Here is a 24178-nt window from a genome sequence, read left to right on the forward strand (position 1 = left end):
CACCATTATCACCACCACCACCACCACCATCATCATCACCACATGACTATTATTAATCATAAAGGACCTATAAGGAAAGAGGACTGATTCTTTGGAGCAACACATATGAGTCTGAGAGAAAGAAAACTTAGGCTCAGCGTGTCCTTGCCATTAGCCAGTCTCTCAATAGTGAAAAATGAACCCTGAGTCTTCCAAGCCTCACTTTCCTCATCTGTAATAAAGCATAGAGAAGTAATTTATAATTTTAATGTTGCAACACCAGTTGAAAATAATTTGTTACAATTAATAATATATTTTATGAATCTGAGCCATAAAGAAGAAAAATCAGATTTGAACCATAGACTTTACGAGATTTAGATAATAAACTGATATTTTCAGCAATGATCCTTAAGAACTTGCATGAGTTCCATCAGACTCCCTCGTTTGCTGCTTATTTGACAAATTTCAGCAGACTGTAGAAAAGCAGGAAACCTACCCCACCCCACCCCCACCAGAACAAATATTTTCTTCAAGTTTTGGAGGAACATCTACAAACTGGTTCAGTCAGATGAGTGGAACTCTCTTTGGATAGTTCAGTAAGTTTTTGTCTTGGGAAAGCCACTTGGCAAAAACAACTCAAATTCTCACCTGTAAGTTGAACAGAGAAGTAGGTTTATGACCTACAGCCATATAAAATGAGCACTTAGTACCAGAGGTGATTCTTCTAAGTGAGATATGAAAACTTTTTATCATCACTCATTTGAGTATCTGCCAGTCTTAAGGTTCATCAAGGTCTTATTTGGCAATGCTTATAAATAATGAGGATTATGATAAAATTAATAAAATAAATACATGACATCTTATGATAAAATAAAACACTTAAAGAGACTATGGAGGTGATATGAATCAGTAGTCCAGGTGGGGCCTGAGATGAACTGGGCAGGTCCTTCTCGATCTGAAGGTCAGATCTGTGTCCAGTTTACCATCTCCGAATAAGAGGAAGGTTCAAGTACAAGAGGGTGGCGGCTTTCTTGAAACACTTTCACACATGGATACTTTAAGTCTACAGTTATGGAGCAATTCTTTCTGAAAGAAATCCAGAAACCAGCTGAGCGACTCCTACACATCAACTGAATAAGAAAATGCATGTGTGCTAAGTCGCTTCAGTCAGGTTCAACTCTTTGTGACCCCATGGACCACAGCCCACCAGGCTCCTCTGTCCATGTGATTCTCCAGGCAAGAATACTGGAGTGAGTGGCCATGCCCTCCTCCAGGGGATCTTCCTGACCCAGGGATTGAACCCGCATTTCTTATGTCTCCTGCATTGGCAGGTGGTTTCTTTACCACTAGCACCACCTGGGAAGTCCGAACAGGAAAACACCCACTCCACATCCAAATGGGTACAAAAGGCTGAGATACTTTCTTGTCATATACTCCATCCACAGCACAGTAATACACAGTCAAGAAAGCAGATTCCAACTTCTCCCTGAAGAGTGAACAGTTTGGAAGCCCAACTTTTAAGACTTCCAGATAGGAATGTGGGATTATCATTATCAGCTTTTCATAGTTTTCAAGGCTAGCTAAAAATATAATTTCTTTGTGAAATCTTACAGGTTTAAAATGTTGGGAATTTATTCAACTTTTGAAAAGAGTAAAGACATTCAAGTCAAAAAAGAAATATCACAACTTCAAGTCAATTTGCAACCTTTTAAAGTAGCAGCATGCAGACTTCTCTGGTGGTCCAGTGGTTAAGTCTCTATGCTTCCAATGCAGGGGGTGCAGGTTCAATCCCTGGTCAAGGAACTAAGATCCCACATGCCATGCCAAAAAATAAAAAATAAAAGAGTATAATGCAGTTCAGACAAGAAAAAAAATAGATTTGAATTCTGACTTCATTTCATATTAACTATGTGACCTTGGTCTCTGGGGACCATAACCTATCTGGTCCTCTGTTTCCTTATCTGTATATGAGTTATGATTTATAATTGACCGGCTGGTAATCTATCCAATGCCTGTTTCCCTTTTCCTTATTCTTAAATGCTGCTGTTGTTGAGTTGCTAAGTTTTGTCCAACTCTTTGTGACCCCACATACTGCAACATGCCAGGCTTCCCAGTCCTTCACTATCTCTCAGAGTTTGCTCAAACACATGTCCATTGAGTTGGTGATGCCACCCAACCCCCTCATCTTCTGTTATGCCCTTCTCCTTCTGCCCTCAATCTTTCCCTGCATCAGGGTCTTTTCCAATGGAAAATCACATTTGTTGATACTTCTTGTTTCCTGTAAGAATCCATAGAACTTGTAGGAATGGAAGCGTACCCCATCTTAGTTCTAAGAGTAGGTCTGGTTTGGTGTGACCTAAATGAAGAACTAAAGAGCCTCTTGATGAAAGTGAAAGAGGAGAGTGAAAAAGCTGGCTTAAAACTCAACATTCAGAAAACTAAGATCATGGCATCTGGTCCCATTACTTCATGGCAAATAGATGGGGCAAGAATGGAAACAGTGAGAGACTTTATTCTCTTGGGCTCCAAAATCACTGCAGATGGTGACTGCAGCCATGAAATTAAAAGACGCTTGCTCCTTGGAAGAAAAGCTATGACTAACCTAGACAGCATATTAAAAACCAGAGACATCACTATGTCGACAAATGTCCATCTAGTCAAAGCTCTGGTTTTCCGGTAGTCATGTATGGATGTGAGAGTTGGATCGTAAAGAAAGCTGAGTGCTGAAGAATTGATGCTTTTGAACTGTGGTGTTGGAGAAGACTCTTGAGAGTCCCTTGGACTGCAAGGAGATCCAACCAGTCCATCCTAAAGGAAATCAGTCCTGAATATTCATTGGAAGGACTGATGCTGAAGTTAAAGCTCCAGTACTTTGGCCACCTGATGTGAAGAACTGACTGTTTGGAAAAGACCCTGATGCAGGAGAAGGGGATGGCAGAGGATGAGATGGTTGGATGGCTTCACCAACTTGATTGACATGGGTTTGAGCAAGCTCCGGGAATTTGTGATGGACAGAGAAGCCTGGCGTGCTACAGTTCATGGGGTCACAAAGAGTTGGACACGACTGAGTGACTGAACTGGATCCTGTGTGACCTCTCAGGGACTGAGTCAGCAGTCCAGAATTAACTGGGTCAGTATATGGCATTTTGAAAATGGCTATTAAAGGTGGGCACAAGACCTAATGCGGTCATGAACAAGGAAGTCATCCAAAGTGCTTCTGACAGCAAACTTAAGGTCATGAAGGGGTCAGTTTGAGATCAAGGACTATACTCCTCAAAGAAAAGTCAGGCGATCATAGGGGAAAGAACCAGAACCTTGACCATACTGCACCTGAAGTCCACCCAGTCGCTGGGATTCCAATCAAATAACTCAATCACATAACTACTTTTAGTTGATTATTACTTGTTGCAAAAACACCCTAACTCACACGTAAGGATTAAAGACAGTGTATTTAAAGTGACTAGTCACACCTAAGGATTAAAGATAATGCATTTAAAGTGATTGGCACATAGGAGGTACTAAATACATGGTAGGTTTTATCATTAGGGTATTTCAACATTTCAATTATATCTGATTTTAAAATACATATGCTTCCACCTTACACCTTCCCTCATCACCTTTAGTAACCTAAGTTTGTTTTCTATGCCTGTGGGTCTATATTCATTTTGTATCACTTTTAGTTTCACATATGATATCATATGATAGTTATCTTTCTCTGTCTCATTCATATCACTTAGTGTGATAATCTCTAGGTCCATCCATGTTGCCCCAGATTGAACAAAAAGGTCCTATAGCATAGCATAGGAAACTATATTTAATATCTTGTAATAACCTATAATGGAAAGGAATCTGAAAGGAATATATATATATAACTGAATCACTCACTGTGCTATACACCAGAAATTAACACATCACAGTGAAAGTGAAAGTCACTCAGTCGTGTCCAGCTCATTGCAACCCCATGGACTATACAGTCCATGGAATTCTCTAGGACAGAATAATGGAGTGGGTAGCCTTTCCCTTCTCCAGGGGATCTTCCCAACCCAGGAATCAAACCTAGGTCTCCCACCTTGCAGGTGGATTCTTTACCAGCTGAGCCACAGGGGAAGCCCCTAACACATCATAAATCAACTCTATTTCAATAAATATATATATGCCTCCATAATGTAACTTAATGAAACTTGAAGTTCCCTTTTTCTCCCCCCTCAACACAGAGCAATGTATTAATAAAACTGTTAAGAAGTTCTTTTATTAATAGGAAAAGAAATGAGTCTCAGGAGAGCAGTCCTCCAACCATGTAGAAAACTGAGTGATATATGTTTAATCCTGTGTTTCAATAGAATTTAATCAGACGAAGCAAATTGTTAAGAACCGGCTATGGGGATTTGGCCAAGAGCACACCAGATCATGAGCAGATCAGCCAGTTCATTCAAACTTTGGGGCCTGTGTGGAAATGTGGCTGGCCTCCCTGCCCACGCAGAACCTAGCGAGCATCACCAGGCTGACAGTGACTCCTTCATCCCTGGGATCCATGCCACACTTGCAAGCACCGGGAGTCTGCACGGGGGCTCAGTCACACCTGCAGGCAGGCAGCGTCCACACAGAGGCAATAGAAGGGGGAGGCGGAGGACAGGTGGAGAGGTCCATTCTGGCTGTCTAGCTCCCACCTGGAAGGAGTGACAGGGTGGGCTTCTGCCCTACATGCCAGGAGGAGGTGCAGAGGCAGACACCCTTCCAGGAAAGAAAACAAAGAGCAGCTTATAAATGGCCTGGCCCTCTACACTGCACCATATGCTCCTCCCCGGTGCTGGACAGGATTTTTAACTCGTTTTGTGTGGCGTCGGATGTTTTCCAGATCATGTCAAGAATGAAACAAAAGCAGAGGTTTTTCCCAGCGCCTTCCTGATTGTGACCTCCTCACTGCTTCAGATCCAAAAGCTTGGCCCGCCGTCTGTGTCATGGCTCCAGCCTAGTCAAGTACTGGGTTCCCTTTAACTTAAAGCATTTCCTGCTCTGATGATCTTCCTGGCAGTTCATTATGAGATAAATTTTACTTCTTCCATATATTGATTAAAACTATTGGTGCGTGTGTGAGGGCTAAGCACTTCAGTTGTGTCCGACTCTTTGCAACCCCATAGCCTGCCAGGCTCCTCTATCCATGGGATCCTCCAGGCAAGAGTACTGGAGTGGGTTGCCATGCCCTCTTCCAGGGGATCTTCCCCACCCAGGGATCAAACTCGAGTCTCTTCTGTCTCCTGCATTGGCAGATGAGTTCTTTACCACTAGCACCACCTGGGAAGCCAAAATTATTATGATTATTCAACTCTCCTAGGTGGTGCTAAGCCCAGGTAGACTAGAAATGGTTGTAGACTGTAGATCTTTGGGAGGTCTGCAGCTCCTATTGCCAGTCTAAGTGTTGGACATGACTGAACGAACAACAAAAAAGCATATAGCAGATACTATACAGACACCCACCAGGCTCCACAGCAAAATCAAGGCTGGGAATAGAGAGTCTCCAAAGGGGGAAGGCAGCTGAAATTCACAGCCCAATTCATTTTCTCCAGTGTTCTCCTTCCCCTCGGGGAATGATTTACCAATTAATGTTGGGACGCGGTCCCACCTCTGAGTCTTCACTCTCCCCTAGGTGATGTCACCCAATTCTGAGGCTTTAACCGCCATCAGGAGCTCAAAACCTCTGTGTTGTATTTTCAGCCTGAACTCAGACTCTTCTCTCCAATTGCCTACTTGAGATTGCCATCTGGATGTCTCCAAGGTATGTTCAATTGAACGTGTTTGAAATTAGATGCCATTCCTGGCTCACTCTCCCCCAACTTGTTTCTTCTCCAATTTTGTAAAAGGTACTACCATCTATTCAGCGGTACAAGTGAAAAAATAATATTGTAGCTCTTCTATCACTTCACAGTCATCCATCACATTTTGTTAATTTTACTTCCAAAACAGGCATAACCCCACCCACTTGTCTCTGAACCCACAGCCTTACAGAGACTCACGTTACGGTCTCATAATTGGTCTCTCTGCTTACATATCAAGACCCCTTGCCCCCAACATACTCACTCTCTGTCATCAGGCACCAGAGCACTGAAGATGGGGCTTTTCTTTGCATTATCTTTTCACAGAAGGAAGCTGCAGCAAATCATTAGTCTATGTTACCAAATTAACAAGTTTCAAAATGAAACCTTCCCTAGTATTCAACCTTGGAGGAAAAAGATCAATATATATTTTTGTTGGCATGCTGGTTTCAGAATCTAAAAATTTGCATCTGATATAAGGCAAATTTGAACAATACTTATGTTTTATGTGTGACCTCAAAACATTTCAAACCACCTTTCCCTCAAGGTAAAGTTATGGACGATTTCTGATCCTTTCAAGTTGCCAGCATCAGGTTTCCACCATTTGTCGAGCTATTCATTGGATGCCAATTGGAAATGATTGACTTGCACTGCAGGGCTGGCATACGGCACTCTTGACTTCCAGCCAGAAAACAGAAAGGGCCATGTTCCAGGAGAGATGCCACAAACAGAGATGATGCTGAGGAGAGGCTGTTGATTTTGTTCTCCAGCTGAATGCCCAGGGGGCACAGCCCACCTCTCGTGGGTCCGTCAGGACACAAGAGGTGTTAGATCAAGCTGTGCATTTGGTCCTGGGGAAGGAGGAAAATTAACATCTATAGGGTGCCAACTCCATCCTAGGTGCTTAGCTAAATATATTACATGGATTTAAATGTTACCTTAATCCTCTGTGGTTGGAATCATCTCTGTATATACTCGGGGAAATGGAGCCTCAAAGATGTTAAGTAATTTGCCCAGGACAACCTCCTCTGAGTCAAGGAAATGGTTTGAACAAAGCACTATCCTAAACCACATTCCACAAAGTCATGAGTTATGTGTGTGCTAAGTCACTTCAGTCATGTCCTTCTCTTTGCTACCCTATGGACTGTAGCCCACCAGGCTTCTCTGTCCATGGGATTCTCCAGGTAAGAATAGTGGAGTGGGTTGCCATGCCTTCCTTCAAGGGATCTTCCTGACCCAGGGATCGAACCTGCGTCTCTTATGTCTCCTGCACTGGCAGGCAGGTTCTTTACTACTAACGCCATCTGGGAAGCTCGCAAAGTCACATAGCCTTGTAGAATATGTTTTGGGTTCTCAATTTGGCACATAGTTGCTGGATTCTCTCACTGCATATCTCTTTGAGGCTCAGCCTTTTTCCCCATCCCTGAGTCCAGACTCCCAATCAGATTTACAGCGCAGGCCCATAGGATGGTCTGGTCTCCTGGGTGCCTGGTGTCACTGCCAGAAATGTTTGTTGAGCATACAGTGATCCCACAGATAAATATTTGCAGAGAGTTATCACATTCGCCCAGGGAAGTTATAACTCCGGTCAAGCTCAGAGAATTAACTGAGCAGGCTCCTTTACTGGCATTAAAAAAGAAACCAACAGTGATAATTCTGATTATCAAATAAAAATATGCCAAGCAGGTTCAGCTCAGTCTCTTAATGGGTCATTAAACCAGCAGTTTTTCCTATGGTTATTTTAGAAAGGCAGAATGAAAAAAGTATCAAATGTAACTTGGATATGAATTAAACTCACTCTCACTTATATATCTTCCTTCCATTTCCCTTCCTGTCGGGTGATAATTTACAATCTTGTTGCTTCTTAAAGCAGAAACTGGACTTCATAAATCAGGAAGTTAATGTAAAACACATAAGTGGTCAAGCCAGGTATCATTAATTAAAGCCAAATAACTTCCCTTCAATACTAATTCATAACTCATCCAAGAGAAGATTTTTTTTTTTTTACCTTGGTTTGGGCTTTAGATCTACCTGAGTGCTTCTATTTGACTTCCAGTGTAGTAACATCTCCACGTCCTCCTCCCCTAACTGAAATGGGAGCCCTAGGACACAGAGGCAAAACTCAATCAGCAAGAAATGAGATTGAAATATACCTCCATTTCTCTCTTTCCTGTCTGTGTACAGCTTGCAGTATAATAAGCAAAAATTAAAGTAATAAAAATGATCATGATCATCATAAGAAGACGACAACAACGACTTTACAGTTACTTGTGAAATGCCACCTACACGCGGGGCTTCCCTGGTGACTCAGTGGTAAAAGAATCTGCCTGCCAATGCAGGAGACACAGGTTTGATCCCCGGGTCGGGACGATCCCCTGGAGCAGGAAATGGCAATCCACTCTAGTATGCTTGCCTGGGAAACCCCATGGACAAAGGAGCCTGACGGGCTACAGTCTATTGTGTCACAGAGGGTCAGACGCGACTTAGCCATGGAACAACGACTACTACTATATGCCAGGCATAATGATCAGTGCCTGACATATATACTTTCACTTAATTCTACTACAATACAAAGAAATGACTCCCCCCAACACCTCACACACACACAGAGGCTTTTTTTTTTAAACCTGAATTCAGAGCACTTAGTAACTAATACTTGGTAAATACATGGCTAATTCGAAACCAAGCTGGCAATTACCCTTCCCTTGAATTTTTCTCTCCTCCACACTACCCTTCTTCCCACTAGTGGTGTTCTTCACAGCATTCCTCCCAAGGTAATCCTCTGGCAAGAGCACTCAGGGCTTAAAAACACCCACCTTCTCCCTTCTATGACCTCCTCCTCAATAAATATAAAATGTGTCCCCTCCAAAGTGGATGAGAAAACACACAAGTGTGCACACATTCAATCAATAGTAGTAACCTTTTATCCCGGGAGGAAATGGCAACCCACTCCAGTATTCTTGCCTGGAGGATCCCAAGGACAGAGGAGCCTGATGGGCTACAGTCCACGGGGTCGCAAAGAGTGGGACACAAGTGAGCACACACACGCACGCACACACACACACACACACGCACGCACACACATAACCATTTACAGATCGCTTTCCATATGCCAGGCTCTAGGTTAAGAAACAAAACTTTTCTTATCCCTGTGTTACATCTGAGGGAGCAGACTTGGAGGAATCGAGTGACCTGCTCAGAGTCTCAGATCCAGGAGAGTTCAGATCAGAGATTCACACACGGGCAGCCCAGCTCCGGAGCCCACACTCTTAACTGTGATCTCGTGCTCCTTCCCGGGGCCCCACCCACTAGCAAACCCGAGCCCTTCTCGGGACAGGACAGGTCTGAGCAGCCTAGGTTCTGTGCCAACGAAACAGGTAACGGTTTACCTTCACAGCTCCAGGAGTTGCCAGCAATGTGCTCTGGGCTTGGCGAAGGAACAGATGTTTAATAACTTTGCAGTAGCAAGGCACAGGTTACGTAACATGGCTGAGCTATTTTTGAACTTTGGAAAATGCTGACTATTCTTTTCCAAGTGCCATCTCTAAAACCAGGAACATTAAACATCAGGAACATTTCCCCTTTTCCCCACTCTTTTTTTCCTGAAACCAGAACAGACACAGGTCCACAGTGGGGTCATTAACCCAGCAAGCAGTCTTCTATACCTGGTCCAGCACTGTCAGCAGTGAGCAACTGTACAGTATCCTAACTACCCAAACTCCATGCGTCAGACTCCCAGCAATGTCCATGAGGACCACCAGAGGACATGCCTAATTAGATCCACGATGTCGAACTCAACCCGTCAAAGCAGGAACCCCAGTCCCTGAGGACCTCATCATGAAACCATCATGTGTGACTTTACCTGAACCTCTTCAGAAGCTAGTTTGCATCCTCCCCACTACAGAGTGGGAGTGATGAGAGCTATTTGTTTACAGTTGCTTTGCAAACTAAGACTTTTTCCTCTAGTTGAAAATGTAACTTTCAAAGCCCGAAGTGAGAACTCCTAACTCTGGAGTCATGGGCTTGCACTGAACAAGGATGAATCAGGATGCAGACACACGTGTTCTCTGCTGAAAGTGACTCTCAGTGTTAGTCACTCAGCTGTGTCTGACTGTTTGCGGCCCTGCCAGGGTCCACTGTCCATGGAATTCTCCAGCCTTTCCCTTCTTCAGGGGATCTCCCCAACTCAAGGATCGAACCCAGGTCTCCTAAATTGCAGGCGGATTCTTTACTGCCTGAGCCACCAAGGAAGCCCATGTTCTCTGTTACTGAGATTAAAGATTCCTTACTGTCAACAACCCAAATGTCCATCAAAGGGGGATGATTAACTAAAAGATGGAACACATAAAACAGAACACAAAAAAAAGCACCGAAGATGAATATGGTAGAATTCTATGTGTCCTCAGAGACCATGCTTGAAGCCATAAGGTGGAGCTAAAGGAAATTCCAACATATCAGATACCACTTATATATATTAAAAAGAGCTATCCATTGGGTCTAAGGCTTCCCAGGTGGTGCTCGTGGTAAAGAATCCACTTGCCAGTGCAGGAGATGCAAGTTCAATCCCTGGGTTAGGAAGATCCCCTGGAGGAGAAAATGGAAACCCACTCCAGTATTCTTGTCTGAAAAATTCCATGGACAAGAGGAGCCTGGCAGGCTCCCGTCCATGGGGTCACAAAGAGTCGGACATGACTGAGCAACTGAGCGTGCACACACATTGGGTCTAAGGTCGTGCACATATCTACATCAAAATTTCAGAACATGTGCATGGATTTGGTTACATGCTAAATTCACTGTGGTGTTTTTCTGTTGTTCTCTCCCATGGCGAGAAACGGAGAAAGGTATAAGCAGGACTTCTACCTGATCAGTAATGTTTTATTTCTCTCAAACACTTGAAACAAATATGACATGTTCACTTTGTTCTCTGGCTCCAGTGTGGGGGTGGGTGTTTCATCAGACCCTACTTCTTGATACTATGTTCTCCTTTAAAAAAAAGAGTCCTTGTTACCTAACCCTGGGCTTGGTGGCTCAGATGGTAGAGTCTGCTTGCAATGTAGGAGACTCAGGTTCCATCCCTGGGTAGGGAAGGTCCCTTGGAGAAGGGAAAGGCTACCCACTCTAGTATTCTTGCCTAGAGAATCCCATGGACAGAGGAGCCTGGCAGGCTACAGTCCATGGGGTTGCAGAGTTGGACACAACTGAGTGACTTCCACTTTTACTTGTTACCTGAGTTTGTCTTTAGACAAATTTCTACACCTTCATTAGACTGTACATTCTTTAAGTTGTATGCTAATTCATGTGTGATTCTGGGAGGCAAACACATGGTTCTCTGGATAGAAGGAGTGATGGATGGAAGACAGAGATATAGTGCCCTTAACCCCTTCCCTAAAAACCACCTTCTTGGGACTCTCTCCAGCTGCTAGTCCTTGCCTTGCCTAGCAGGGTCCCACTCTTTCTGGGATTGTTTTAAGAAATGCTGGGCTAGTCGGGAAGTGTGGCGAAGACCCCAAACACTTCCCTGAGCATCACACAGGAACTGAACCCTCTGGCACTCTTCCAGTAGGGAGATGTTCTATTAAACACCAGGCTGTGGATGATGGCTCACTACACTTAATGCATTCCTTCTCTGGGGCTGAGATACCACCTACAACATTGCTGCATTCAAAGCATGACTCCTGGAAATAGCAGGCCAGCATTTCAGAGCAGTCGGAATTTTTTTTTTTAAGGAATGGAATTCAGGGTGGTCACTGGAGAGAGATTTGACTGTCTTGCCAATTATCCTTCTCAAATTCCTTTTCCTGTATATGTTATATTTCAATTGCCCTATAATAGAGTTATGTTTCCATCAGAATCATACAAATATTCCAGCTGCAGGGCACTTATGATGGAAAGTAAGAATTCATTAGCACAGTCCTTGTCTTGGGCTGGCAGCAATCCTGACTCTGTAACATGCTCCCATGATTCACGCCAATTTATCTGAGTTCCTTCCTGATACTTGGGCAATTATTTAAAATGCTGAAAGTAGCAATATAGAAACAAGATCGTTAAAGAGGGAAAGAGGAGAGGGGAAGGGAAAACTTCAAAGGGCCATGATTTCTTAACCCAAGAGTTCGTTTTTCAGGTAAATGTCAATTTCAGGTAAAATCTTTAAACCATTACACACACACACAAACACACATACACATATCTAGCCCCAGACCAGAAATTATCTCTGAACTGTAGCAGATTTAAAGTCCTAAAACCTTCCAGAGACATTTTAGTGTTACTCTCTCTGTTGAGCCTGACTCTTTTCAGTCCCATGGACTGCAGCCTGCCAAGGTCTTTGGTCCATGGAATTCTCTAGGCAAGAATACTGGAGTGGGTAGCCATTTCCTTCTCCAAGGGATCTTCCAGACCCAGGGATCAAATCTGGATCTCGCATACTGCAGGCAGATTCTTTACCATCTGAACCATCATGGATGCCTGAGACATTTTAGAGAGATGTGTTATTCTTCGGGTAATAAACTCACCGGGTCTGTGCACTGAAATTTCTGTTGACCAAAACAATTTCATTGCTCACTCTGACAGTCATTAAGTAATTGCCAAGTGCTCAGCACTTGTGCTAAGCAGCACTTTTCAGGCATCACCTCATGTAATACTCATGACATCTTCTAGAACATTGGTTCTCCAGATCGGCAACATCAACATCACCGGGAACTTACTAGAACTGCAAATTCTTGGCACCTAGTGCAGAGCTACTAAATTAGATACTCTGAGCATGGGGCCCTCAATAGGGCTATCCCATGTTTTATTTATCCAATCTTCATAATAATAGAAGTTTACGTTGTGTCAGACTTTTTCCATCAGAAACTAGACACTCTGAGAGCGTCTTGTTTTAACAAGCCTACCCAGTGACTCTGATGCACGTTGAAGTGTGAGAATCACCACCGAGAAAGTACTGTTATTATTACCACTTTGCAATGCACAGTGGAGGCCCAGAAAGGTAAAATGACCGTCTGAGTTCCATGGAAAGTGGATGCGACAAGATTCGAAAGCCAGCGAGTCTAACTCCATAGCCCAGTCCCTTCATCACAGTGCTACCCTGCTCATTATCTAAGAAATGAGCATGGATTAAATCAGTCAACATCAGGCAAAAACAAGCACAATGAGTGTAGAAGTGATCCTTCCAAATCTCAACAGCTGAGCCACAACAACGGCCTGTAAAGACAAACAATGGTTCTCAGAAACATAAAATTTAACTTAAATGTCCACGAAGATGGGAGTCGTTAACTAAATTATGACACAGCCACATGATGGAATACAATGCAGCTTTAAAAGTGATGCTTGCCAAGATTTCCAGCGACCTACAAAAATACTTGGGACATACGAAGGGAAGAAACTCACATACAAACTCCAAGACCAGGAGCACCAGTGTGGGCACTTTCCCCAAAGTGGAACACGCTGGTGAGGATGTGAGAAGATGAGTTGATTTCACACGCTGCTAGAGTGAACATAAGTTATACAGTTACTTTGTGGGACAATTTGACAATAGACACTTAAAGTTTAAAATGCACATGTTCCTTGACCCCAAAAGTCTACTTCTTAGAAACAACTCTAGAAAAATACTCGTACATGTATACGAAGAGTCAGGTCAGGGTGATCATCACTGAAGTTTAGTTTCTAATGTAAAAAGTCTGAAACAACATAAATTTCTATTGTTATGAAGATTAGATAAATAAACCATGGGATAGCCCTATTGAAGAACGCAGTATGTAGGTTACAAGAAACGTAAGTATTCCTATATCTATATATTTACATATACACATGCAGACCCATATATATCTGTTCACACGCATCTGCACACATATGAATTCATATGTATGGATACATACATCTGGGCTCCCCTGGTGGCTCAGATGGTAAAGCATCTGCCTGCAATGCAGGAGACCCGGGTTCAAGCCCTGGGTGGGGGAGACCCCCTGGAGAAGGGAACGGCTTACCCACTCCAGTATTCTTGCCTGGAGAATTCCATGGACAGAGGAGCCTGTACAGTCCATGGGGTCACAAACAGTCAGACACAAAGAGTGACTGCTAGTCACACAGTCAATACATACATCTATATATATTTACACATTTATGTACAAGTGTGTGTATATATACTGATACACACATATATAAACATATATATACATACATACTTAAGATATAACTATAGAGAGAAAGTGGATAGATAGGTAGGTATATAGATCTCAAGTGTAGGTTTCCAAGGTATATTGCTGAGTAAAAAAAGTAAGTTGCAGAAAACCAAGGAAGGATGATGCTACTTAAAAACAAAAGGACATGAGAAGAGAGGAAGAGGGGAGAGAACAAACAAGCCGATAAATCCCACAGGCGGACACACAACGCTCTCTATTCTCGGTGCACATTTTCAGCAATGAGCGTGTATGACTTAGTACTGAAACAAACAACCACGACAGAACGCTGGTCCCACTTTGGGGGACAAGCAAAGAGCCCCTCTTACTGGTGCAGCGTGTGCAGGGGGGCCTCCGGCTTCTCCGACTGCCCGTAGCAGCTGGCCTTGGCCTCGGGGATGTAGGAGAACTTGTCCAACATGGAAGACGCGGCCGTGGTCAGGATGCCCAGCCCGTCTCGCACCCTCGCCTCCAGGCTGTAGTCCCAGTCGTCGTAGGAGACAGAAATGAGCCCCGATGGAAACTCTTTGGGGATGAGCTCTGTGTTCCCAGAGACCAAGCTGGGGACGATCCAGAAGAAATCGTACCCGGTGAGGCCGAGGGAGCGGGCCTCGCTCAGGATGAGAACCGCCTCATCTTTGGAACAGTAGAGCAAGATGACGGAAGAGTGGATCTTCTTCAGCTGGACTTGCGTCTTTGCGTCCTCGAAGGATGTGTCCAGTGTGATCACGTTCTGCATGTCCCAGCCCACAAAGCTGTTGTCCACGGTGGTCTTGATGAAGCTGATGAAGTCCCTGTAGCCAGGGAAGATGGTGGTCACCAGAGAGAAGATATGCCAGTCGTAATCCTGCATGATCTTCAGCATGACTGTGGCTTGCTGCTGGATGGACGCTCCAAATTGGAAGAAGGTAGACGTCGGATCCTGCCAAGGGGTGAAAAGAAAGCAAAACAGCAGATGAGGCAGAAGGCAGCTTACATATGACCATCTGTCTTCGTAGCTCCTTCCTAGAAGTGAGAGGAAATAAATCACACGCCTGTTCATTCGCAAACATTCCTGAGCACCTACTGTGGGCCAAGCTCTGGAATAGATACTGGAAACGCAGAGATGAAGGAGGTCCCTGAACTTGGAGCCTAGAGCCTGTAAGAGTGAAGGACATCTGTTAATTTGCCAGCTTCATTTTCTACCAGTTCATCACACCACCAACCCTCTGGGTCCGCCAGGGACCCAAACACTATCTGACCCCCAGACTCAGGACTGGAAAATGAAGCCAGTAGAAGTAAAACAACCTCAGGAGATAGGGGGAGGTTTGTGATGACCTGGAGTCTGTCATGTCTGGAGTCAATTACTCTAGACCTGTTGGTTATGTAAGCCACACTTAAACTAATCTGAGCAAGGTTTTGGTCACTTGAACTTTAGATTCCTATGAAATATGGACTGTGATAAGCACCAGGTGGACATCTATCTGTTCAGTCAAAAAATATTTGCTGATCACCTAATTACATGGCAACAGCATGTTAGCGCTTGTGGAAATGAGGATCTATAAGACAGACACATATGGTCTCTGCCTTCATAGACGTGGAAGAAAAGTGAAGAAGAGTAACTTCAATGAACTGATTGCTAAGAGAGGTATAAGGAGACACTGAAGTTTCAAAAGAGGGGAAGCCAGTGGACAGTGTAGTCAGAGGAGCCCTGGGGATACATCTTGACTGTTTCAGGAGCTGGAGATAAATGGGTGACGGCCTGTGATGGAGGGGGATGAGATGATGTTGAAGAGCTTGGCAGAAACCCTATCACATACAGCCTCAGGAGCCATGTTAGATCTTATTCTGAGCATAAGGGTGAGTACCTGAATACTTACCCTGGAAAGTGACATGGTTACTTGTGTTGGGTTAAAGGGTCCCTCATAGTCCTAACATCTCCCCAAGTCATAACCCTGATCATGACAGCAAATATATGTTTAGAAAAAGAACAGGTGATGCACACAGTCATGCCATTTCCAAACCCTTAACTCATCAGATTTCTGTGAAGATCCAGTGAGGTTGGTACTGTGATTGGAAGGACTGATGTTGAAACTCCAATACTCCAGCTATCTGATTTGAAAAGCCAACTCATTGGAAAAGACCCTGATGCTGGGAAAGATTGAGGGCAAGAGGAGAAGGGGGCGACAGAGGATGAGATGGTTGGGTGGCATCACCAACTCAATGGACATGAGTTTGTGCAAACTCTGAGAGATGATGAAAGGCAGGGAAGTCTGGCGTCCTGCAGTCCATGGGGTTGCAAAGAGTCGGACACGACTGAGCTACTGAACAACAAGAACTGTTGGCAGTGGCAAATGAGCCTCAGGATAGTCCATGGAGAGTCAGCATCCAAACTCAGATTTTGGTTCAACTTTCTGCCCTTCTCCCAAAATACCACCACTGGGGTCACTGAAGATGTGCATAAAGTAGGCACTTAAACCATGTCATGGACCCACTGGCATGGTGCGAAAATGAGGACTAAACAGAAAGTATCAATCTGTATTATAGCAAAACAGGATTTGACAATTGTTGAGATGTATTTTTTTTTTCTGGGAACTGAAAGAATTTTCAGAGGGTCCTTATCATATTGCAGTCATGCTTGCATTTTGCATTCTGTATTTACCATGTATGTTTAATACATCCTCAATTGTATGAATATAGCTATTCCATTTCATGCATGTGTGCATGTGTGTGTCTGTGAGTAGATGATTCCACTCATGTCTTTCAGAGCAATACTTTGTAGCTGTGCATGTCAAGTCTTTCAACAAGTCTGCATAGTTCCCTGAGGATGCTCACTGAATAGAAAATTTTATCCAAAAAGGCTAAAAGCTACAGTTCTTAGAAATATCCTCCTTTTCCTAAAGTGCATGGTGTTTGGGGGGATAAATTGAGTGCAGCGTGGCCTGAAGGCAGAGAGAAAAAACAGAAATAAATGCCTTCTGGGTCCCTTTCAACATTACAGTTCTATGAATTTTACCTAATTAAATCAATTAAATTGGGTAACAGATTTAAAGACTTTGGATAATTATCTTTTTCTCTACAGTAGCTGTTGGAGAAATCCAATATTCTTGGATTGACTAATCACTTTAAATCATGCCTCAACAAGGTTGCGGACTACTTAAGGGCAGAGATTGCTGTCCTCATCTGTGTCCCCAAAACCTGGCAGAAGCCTTGGCACATGACCCACCAGTAAATGGAGAGTGAGGGAGTGCATGAGGGAACAGATGTGTGAATGAAGCCTAAGAGAAATGTCCTCAATTTAAACACAATGTGAAAGGGGAGAATTCAGTATCCAAGCCTGCATTTTGTGTGACTCTTGAATATCATGTCCAAAAATTAGAAGTTTTCCACATCCTCATCCCACTATTCTGAGGAACCAGTCCACCATCCAATGCCCAAAATATACCAGTGTATCCTTTATTGATAAAGAGGGCTTCCCTGGTGGCTCCGAGGTAAAGAATTCACCTGCCAACTAGGAGGCATGGGTTCAATCCCTGGGTCGGGAGGATCTCCTGGAGAAGGAAATGGAAACTCACTCCAGTAATCTTGCCTGGGAAATTCCATGGTCGGAGGAGCCTGGCGGGCTACAGTCCCTGGGGCCACAGAGAGTTGGACGTGTGGGATCTCAGCTCCCTGACCGAGGACTGAACACGTGTCGCACTGCAGGTGGACTCCCCGCCGCTGGACCACCAGAGGAGTCCTGGTCACTCACTCCTGACTTGAGCATCTCAACAATCTGCTTTGCTCACGGCCGCCTGATTGAAATTCCTAAAACACAGCTGTAACATGCACCTCTTCTCTCCTCTGTAGTCATTGCTGGCTCCCGCAGACCTGTCACGTTCAACTTAGACTCTGTCCTCTACCCCTTCACGTGCACCAGTCAAACTTTATAGTTGAAATAGCACGGGCTCTGGGGTCTATCAGACCTGAACTCAAGTCCTGGCCCAGCATTAACTGCCACGTGCCTAGTCATCAGTTGCGATCCTTTGGACTGTAGCCCACTAGGCTCCTCTGTCCATGACATTTTCCAGGCAAGAATACTGGAGTGGGTTGGCATTTCCTTCTCCAGGGGACCTTCCAGACCCAGGGATGGAACCCACATCCCCGGCACTGTCAGATGGAGTCTTTACCCGCTGAGCCATCAGGGAAACCCAACTAGCCATGCGACCATGGGGGACTACCTAAACTTTCTGGATCTGAGTTTCTTTGCCTATGAAATGGTAATTGTGAGCACCATCCCACGGGGATATGATGATAAGATGATGCTATGAGGATAAGACGAACTAGCAGGAGGTAAACGGCTCATTGAATCCACGTCTGGTTCCCACGGTTTAGGGACTCCCCTCCTCATCCTCTCATCTCCCAGTGGTCCCCAACCTTTTTGGCACCAGGGATCAGTTTTGCAGAAGACAATTTTCCCGTGGACCAAGGACAGTGGGCATGGTTTGGGGATGATTCAAGTGCGTCACATTTATTGTGCACTTTATTTCTATTATTATTACAACAGCTCCACCTCAGATCATCAAGCATTTAGATTCCAGAGACTGGGGACCCCTGCTCTAGATAGACCACATGGACACTGGCAGAAACCTAAGTGGGTCAGATCCTTATTCTATGTAAAAATGGTATCTCCAGGCCTACTGACATGCTAGTTTTTTTGCATTCCCTCCTCCCTCCAAAACCAGTTCATCCAGCCCTTTCATTCTGAGCCCAAGGGGCTGCATGAAGAGAGGGAAATGATGAATCATGCTTTGGAGAGAAACCATGGCTAACGTCCTTTATGGACCTCAGTCAGTCCATAGTGGACCCTGCACCACTTTCATTTCGATTGGCATCTGAAACTTAAACTTCCAAAACCATGGCAGACCAAAGGCAATGCATACCCCTTGGAGGGATGAAGCAAGAAGTTATTTGTAAAAGGAGACACAGACATAAAGAACAGACTTTCAGACTCAGAGGGAGAAGAAGAGGGTGGGATGATTTGAGAGCATAGCATTGAAACATCTACATGACCAGATGTAAAATAGATAACCAGTGTGAGTTTGACGTATGACGCAGGGCATCCAAAGCTGGGGCTCTGTGACAACCTGGGGGGATGGGGTGGGGAGGGAGGTGGGGGGTTCCCGAGGGAGAGAGGATATGTGTGTACCTGTGGCCAATTCATACTGATGTATGGCAAAAACCATCACAATATTGTAAAGTAATTATTCTCCAATTAAATAAATTTTTTAAAAAGCATAATTGCACAGTGAGGCATGGAGAAGGCTTGTGTTTAGCTTTGGGATTTTCAAAGGTGGGTCTATGGATGGGCAGGAGGTGATGGGGGAGTCTGGCCACATACCTGGGTGCCAAATGGTCCTTTGTTTCAAGGCCCCACAGGTTCTTTCCAATTCCTACCTGGACAGCAGAGGCTGACCCTCCTGCACATACCTTCTCCCACCATCACTCAGCCTGACCCTTTCGAGCCCCACAGATCAGTCTGACCAACCCTGGCGCCGGCTTCCTCACAGCATGCCGCCAGGGGAGAGAACAGATTTCAGACACCCACTTTTGTTCTGGAGCAAAAGCAGTTCCCTCCCCAAGCTCACGGCTCGGCAGAAGCAGAACAAAGCATTTCAAAGGCAGACTGGAGGGGCAGGGGCGTGTGGGGTTCTGGGTGTCTGCTTTCCACTCCGTGCTCCAGTCCTGCCACGACTGCCATTCTAGAATGCTCCAGATCTCACTGAGCTCCCAGCGGGAGACCTGACTCCATGGGGATCAAGGTCTGATGTTTAATAGAGTCTAAAACCAACTCTCAACATGCCCATTATCTCTTTGATTCTAACTACCCAAGAGATGAGGTGCGGCCGGTGGTTATAACCCTCATGGATGGCATTTCTCATAAAGACACAGGAAGGTTAGATGATTTCCCTAAAATCTACATGACCCCACACTGACAACAGCTCACTTATTGCAAGATGTCATCCAATATTTCTTTGCACACACCAGTGGCTTTCACTGCTGGCTGCACAAGAGAATCACTAGGAGAGTCATAAAAAAATAAAATACCAGTGCTGATGCTTCATGCCAGTCCAACTGAAACTGAATTTCTGTGACCTGAGTATATGAATGCCAAAGCTGATATATTTGCTTTTCCTCTATCTTCTCTCAGCAGCAGGGAAAGCATTGCTCACGTTAGCATCTTCAAAACCTAGCGCCATGTCTGACACACAGTAGGGGCCCAATCAATATTTGGTAAGAAAAATAACTGAGCAGGAAACTCATCCCCAAGAAGCAAGAGAGAACTGACTGCTGTTGTTAACCCTGAACCCATTTCCATGGCTTATTTTTCTCTGCCTGCCATGTGGGCACCAAAAACACAAAAGCATAATCTTGCAAAGGACCCAACAAAGATCTTGAAAGACTCCTTGGGAATTTGCTTTCCGACTGGCTAAGCCCTGATGTACTTTCTGCTCCTCTTGTTGTGTATCAACTGAGCTAGTAAGCATATTTTATTTCATTTTTCATGGATGAGAGGGAAAGTAGAAATGTCAAGCTTGAGGACCATGAGGATTCAGATGAATAGAATGCTCACATACATGTAAGCTGGATCTGTTTCACTAGAGGATCTCTATTCCTCTCATCATCTGGCCACTACCTCCTCCATCATCATCATCAACATCACCACCACCACCATCTTCTTCAGCATCACCATCCATCCATCCTCATCTTCGTCACCACCGTCATCACGGTCATCACCACAACCAATATTTATTCTGTATGCAGTTGTTGTTGTGTAGTCGCTAAGTCATGTCTGACTCTTTTGCAACCCCACGGACCAGACCACTAGGCTCCTCTGTCCATGGAATTCTCCAGGCAAGAATATTGGAGTGGGTTGCCATTTCCTTCTCCAGGAGATCTTCTAAACCCAGGGATCGAACCTGTGTCTCCTGCATTGGCAGGCAGGTTCTTTCAGCGGGTTCTTCCCACTGAGCCACCTGGGAAGCCCCTCTATATATAGTGCAATGTGACATATAGTAGGAAGTATTATTTTTACAGGTTAAAGACACTGGATCAGAGAATGTAACTTGCCCAAACCCACACAGCCAGTACATGGCAGAGGCAGGATTCAAGACTAGGTGATCCAAATCCAAAATCTGGTTGCTTAGCTACTGGGAAACACTGATTCCAGGTATGCAGAACAGAAAAGGGGTGTGTGTGTGTGTGTGTGTGTGTGTGTGTGTGTGTATGTGTGTGTGTGTGTGGTGAATACCACCACTCATCTTTCTTAAGGCACCCAACTGATTTCTCAGAAATGGGCAACCAGTAGCAATGACCTCACATCAGGTGTCAACCAGGGTATGCGTGAGACCGGAACTGAGGGGGAAAGTTACACCCAGGGGCCGTTTCTCCAAAGCACACCAGCTCCGTCACCCACAAACACAATATTCCACTCCAAGCGGCCTCCACCCATTGGGCCATTCTATGATCTATGTTCTGTCCCTCACTTGGCTCCCCTCAGAAGACATGGACAGGTTGTTCCCTCATTTATAGCTGTAGTTCACCACTTCTCAAGCCAAGCCGCATCCATATCCTCTTTGTCACCCAACGGGTTTACATCATTTTCTTTTCCCTGTCGCACCTGCTCACGTTCAGACCCTTGGCAGTTCTCTCTGTAACTATATAAAGGAGCCTCTTGTCTAGAGTGCCTACCCTGATCTCCCCCTTCCCCTGCCCACCCTCCACACTGCTGCTGGAGCTGTCTTTCTAAAGTTCAAGCTGGACCACAAGGCCCTCATCTTTACATTTTTCAGCAGCTCCAACAGCCTTCAGCATAAAGTGGAGACACACACCAAGCCCATCACAGTCTGGACTCAAGTGTTTGGGACTCAGGATCTCCATCAGTACCTGTGAGAGGTCAGGGACTCCAAGAACACGTGATAAGCTGAATTACTGAGAGAGCTAACTAAGCCAAGTAATGAGTGTTTGTCAAGAAACCCAAAGGAAGTCTTCATACATTCCCCTGTCCATCATGTCCCCAAAACACACCAGCCCCATCCCCCACAGACACGGACTTCCACTCCAAGCAACCTCAGTGGACCATTTTATGATTTGTGCTCTATCTCCCATTTTGTTTTTGTCAGGAGCCGGTCCACCAGCATTTGTCAAAAATAACCTAACAAAACCTTTCTCGGCACTTTCTTCCCCTCTCTTCAAATCAAAAGTTTAGTCTTAAGTTTCTGGTGACAGTTGGGTTCCCAGCTATGGTAGCTGTGTCCAAGTTAGCTGAAGATTTTGATCCAGAAACCAGGAGAGGAACATTTGAGCGCTTCACTCAGAGTCTGTGAACTAGCCGCTTAGACTAAAGTGGGAAGGATGGGTGTTAGGCAAGATAACTACAAAGAAGGGCAGTAGGATTTGGGTTGGAGCAAGGAATTAGCCACATAAAGCTACTAAGTCTTCAACTGTCTTCTAGCCTGGCTTTCCAATATAGCACCTACTGACCACGGGCTTCCCAGGTGGCGCTAGTGGTAAAGAACTCGTCTGCAGATACAGGAGACACAAGAGATGCAGGTTCAGTCCCTGGGTTGGGAAGATCCCCTGGAGGAGGAAAAGGCAACCCATTCTAGTATTCCAGCCTGGAGAATCCCCTGGACAGAGGAGCCTGGCGGGCTATGGTCCATAGGGTAGCAAAGACTCAGACACAACTGAAGCAGCTTAGCATGTACTGACTACACATGACTATTTACACTGAATTTTAAAATATGAAGGATAATAAAATATTTGGTTTCTCAGTCACTAGCCACATTTTAAGAGGCTCACACTCTTCAAAGCTGATGCTCTCCCACCCCTAACAGTCCCACTTCAAAAGATGCCAAACCAGTTGGTCTGGGATGGGGTCCAGAAGCTATCTAATTCCCTTGGGTAAGTCTAATGTGCAGCCAAGATTGAAAACACTAACCTAAGCCTTCAGCATCCAACCCTGTAGCTATGTATCCACTCACCTGGGGGAGGTTTTATACCTTCAGATTTCCAGGCTCCATGCCACCTCCACTGAAGCAGCATCTCACATAGAGGAATCCTAGGCTATATATTTACCCCTAAATATGCTAGTACTTTGGCCACCTGATGCAAAGAGCCAACTCACAGGAAAAGGCCCTGATGCTGGGAAAGATTGAAGGCAAAAGGAAAAGGGGGCAGCAGAGGATGAGATGGTTGGATGGCATCACCGACTCAATGGACATGAGTTTGAGCAAACTGCGGGAAATAGTGCAGGACAGAGGAGCCTGGCGTGCTGCAGTCCATGGGGTCACAAAGAGTCAGACACGACTTAGCAACTGAATAATCAACAAACAAAGCTGAAGGACAGGAAGACTTGGTACTGCCAAATCCAACTTCCCTATTTTCAAGGTAAGGAAATGGGGGTTCCAGGATCTTGGATGACCTGTGACAAACCTCACAAAAACCAGTGGGACAGCAGGAACAGACATAGGGCAGGGCGGGGTCTCTTGCCTCCTCATTCAGCATCTCTCTGCTGTGTTACGATGTTATCGTGTGTGAAGTGTTTCCTGCAAAGAGAGCCCACGAGGAAAGGGACACGTGTAGCAGGCACACAGCTTTGCTGACAGCCTGCCCGAGATCTGCTTCTTACTGGAAGCGAGGTTTTTTGATGTTTGTTTTTTTTTTAACCTAAGTCTCTATTTCCCCATCTGAAAAATGTCACTACCATAAAGGGTTGCTGTGTGTATCTTGAGAGGTAATATACATAAAAAGAAGGGGACAGCAGAGGATGAGATGGCTAGATGGCATCGGCGACTCAATGGACATGAATTTGGGCAAACTTTGGGAGATAATGCAGGACAGAGAGGCCTGGCGTGCTGCCGTCCACGGGGTCGCAAAGAGTCAGACGCCACTTAGCAACTGAACAACAGCAAAGTACATAAAGCGCTTGGCACGTTGGAGGGGCTCAGTCAAGGCAACCTGGCGTTAGTTGAGCTGGAGAGATGGTAACCTTGACCATGAAGCCTCGTCTCATGTCCACCATGGCCTCCTTACTGCCCCACTTCCTACATATTCCCGCCTTCTGAGTTTCCAGCACCATGATCTTCCCAGCCCACGCCTCAGCCCTCTCTGTGGTTGCCTGGGTGCTGAGAGGCACGCACCTCACCTGCCCTTCAGACCAGAATTCTCAGGGACAGGAGCCCACGCCCTTCTGATTCC

The 24178-nt window shown here is 45.0% G+C and overlaps 1 protein-coding gene and 1 non-coding gene across 2 annotated transcripts in view; one reads left to right on the forward strand and one right to left on the reverse strand.

Moving 5' to 3' along the window:
* The window catches only part of GRIN2A (glutamate ionotropic receptor NMDA type subunit 2A), a 430039-nt gene that overhangs the window by 168958 nt on the left and 236903 nt on the right, over positions 1 to 24178 (reverse strand). Inside the window, 1 exon segment of the mRNA XM_070460672.1 lies at positions 14290 to 14882. Within this exon segment, the coding sequence (XP_070316773.1) occupies positions 14290 to 14882 (593 nt within the window).
* TRNAC-GCA (transfer RNA cysteine (anticodon GCA)) lies at positions 13670 to 13741 on the forward strand. The gene has a single exon. It is a non-coding gene; the product is annotated as a tRNA-Cys (tRNA).

The sequence above is a fragment of the Odocoileus virginianus genome, chromosome 33 (genome assembly GCF_023699985.2).
Source record: "Odocoileus virginianus isolate 20LAN1187 ecotype Illinois chromosome 33, Ovbor_1.2, whole genome shotgun sequence".
Lineage (NCBI taxonomy): Eukaryota > Metazoa > Chordata > Mammalia > Artiodactyla > Cervidae > Odocoileus > Odocoileus virginianus.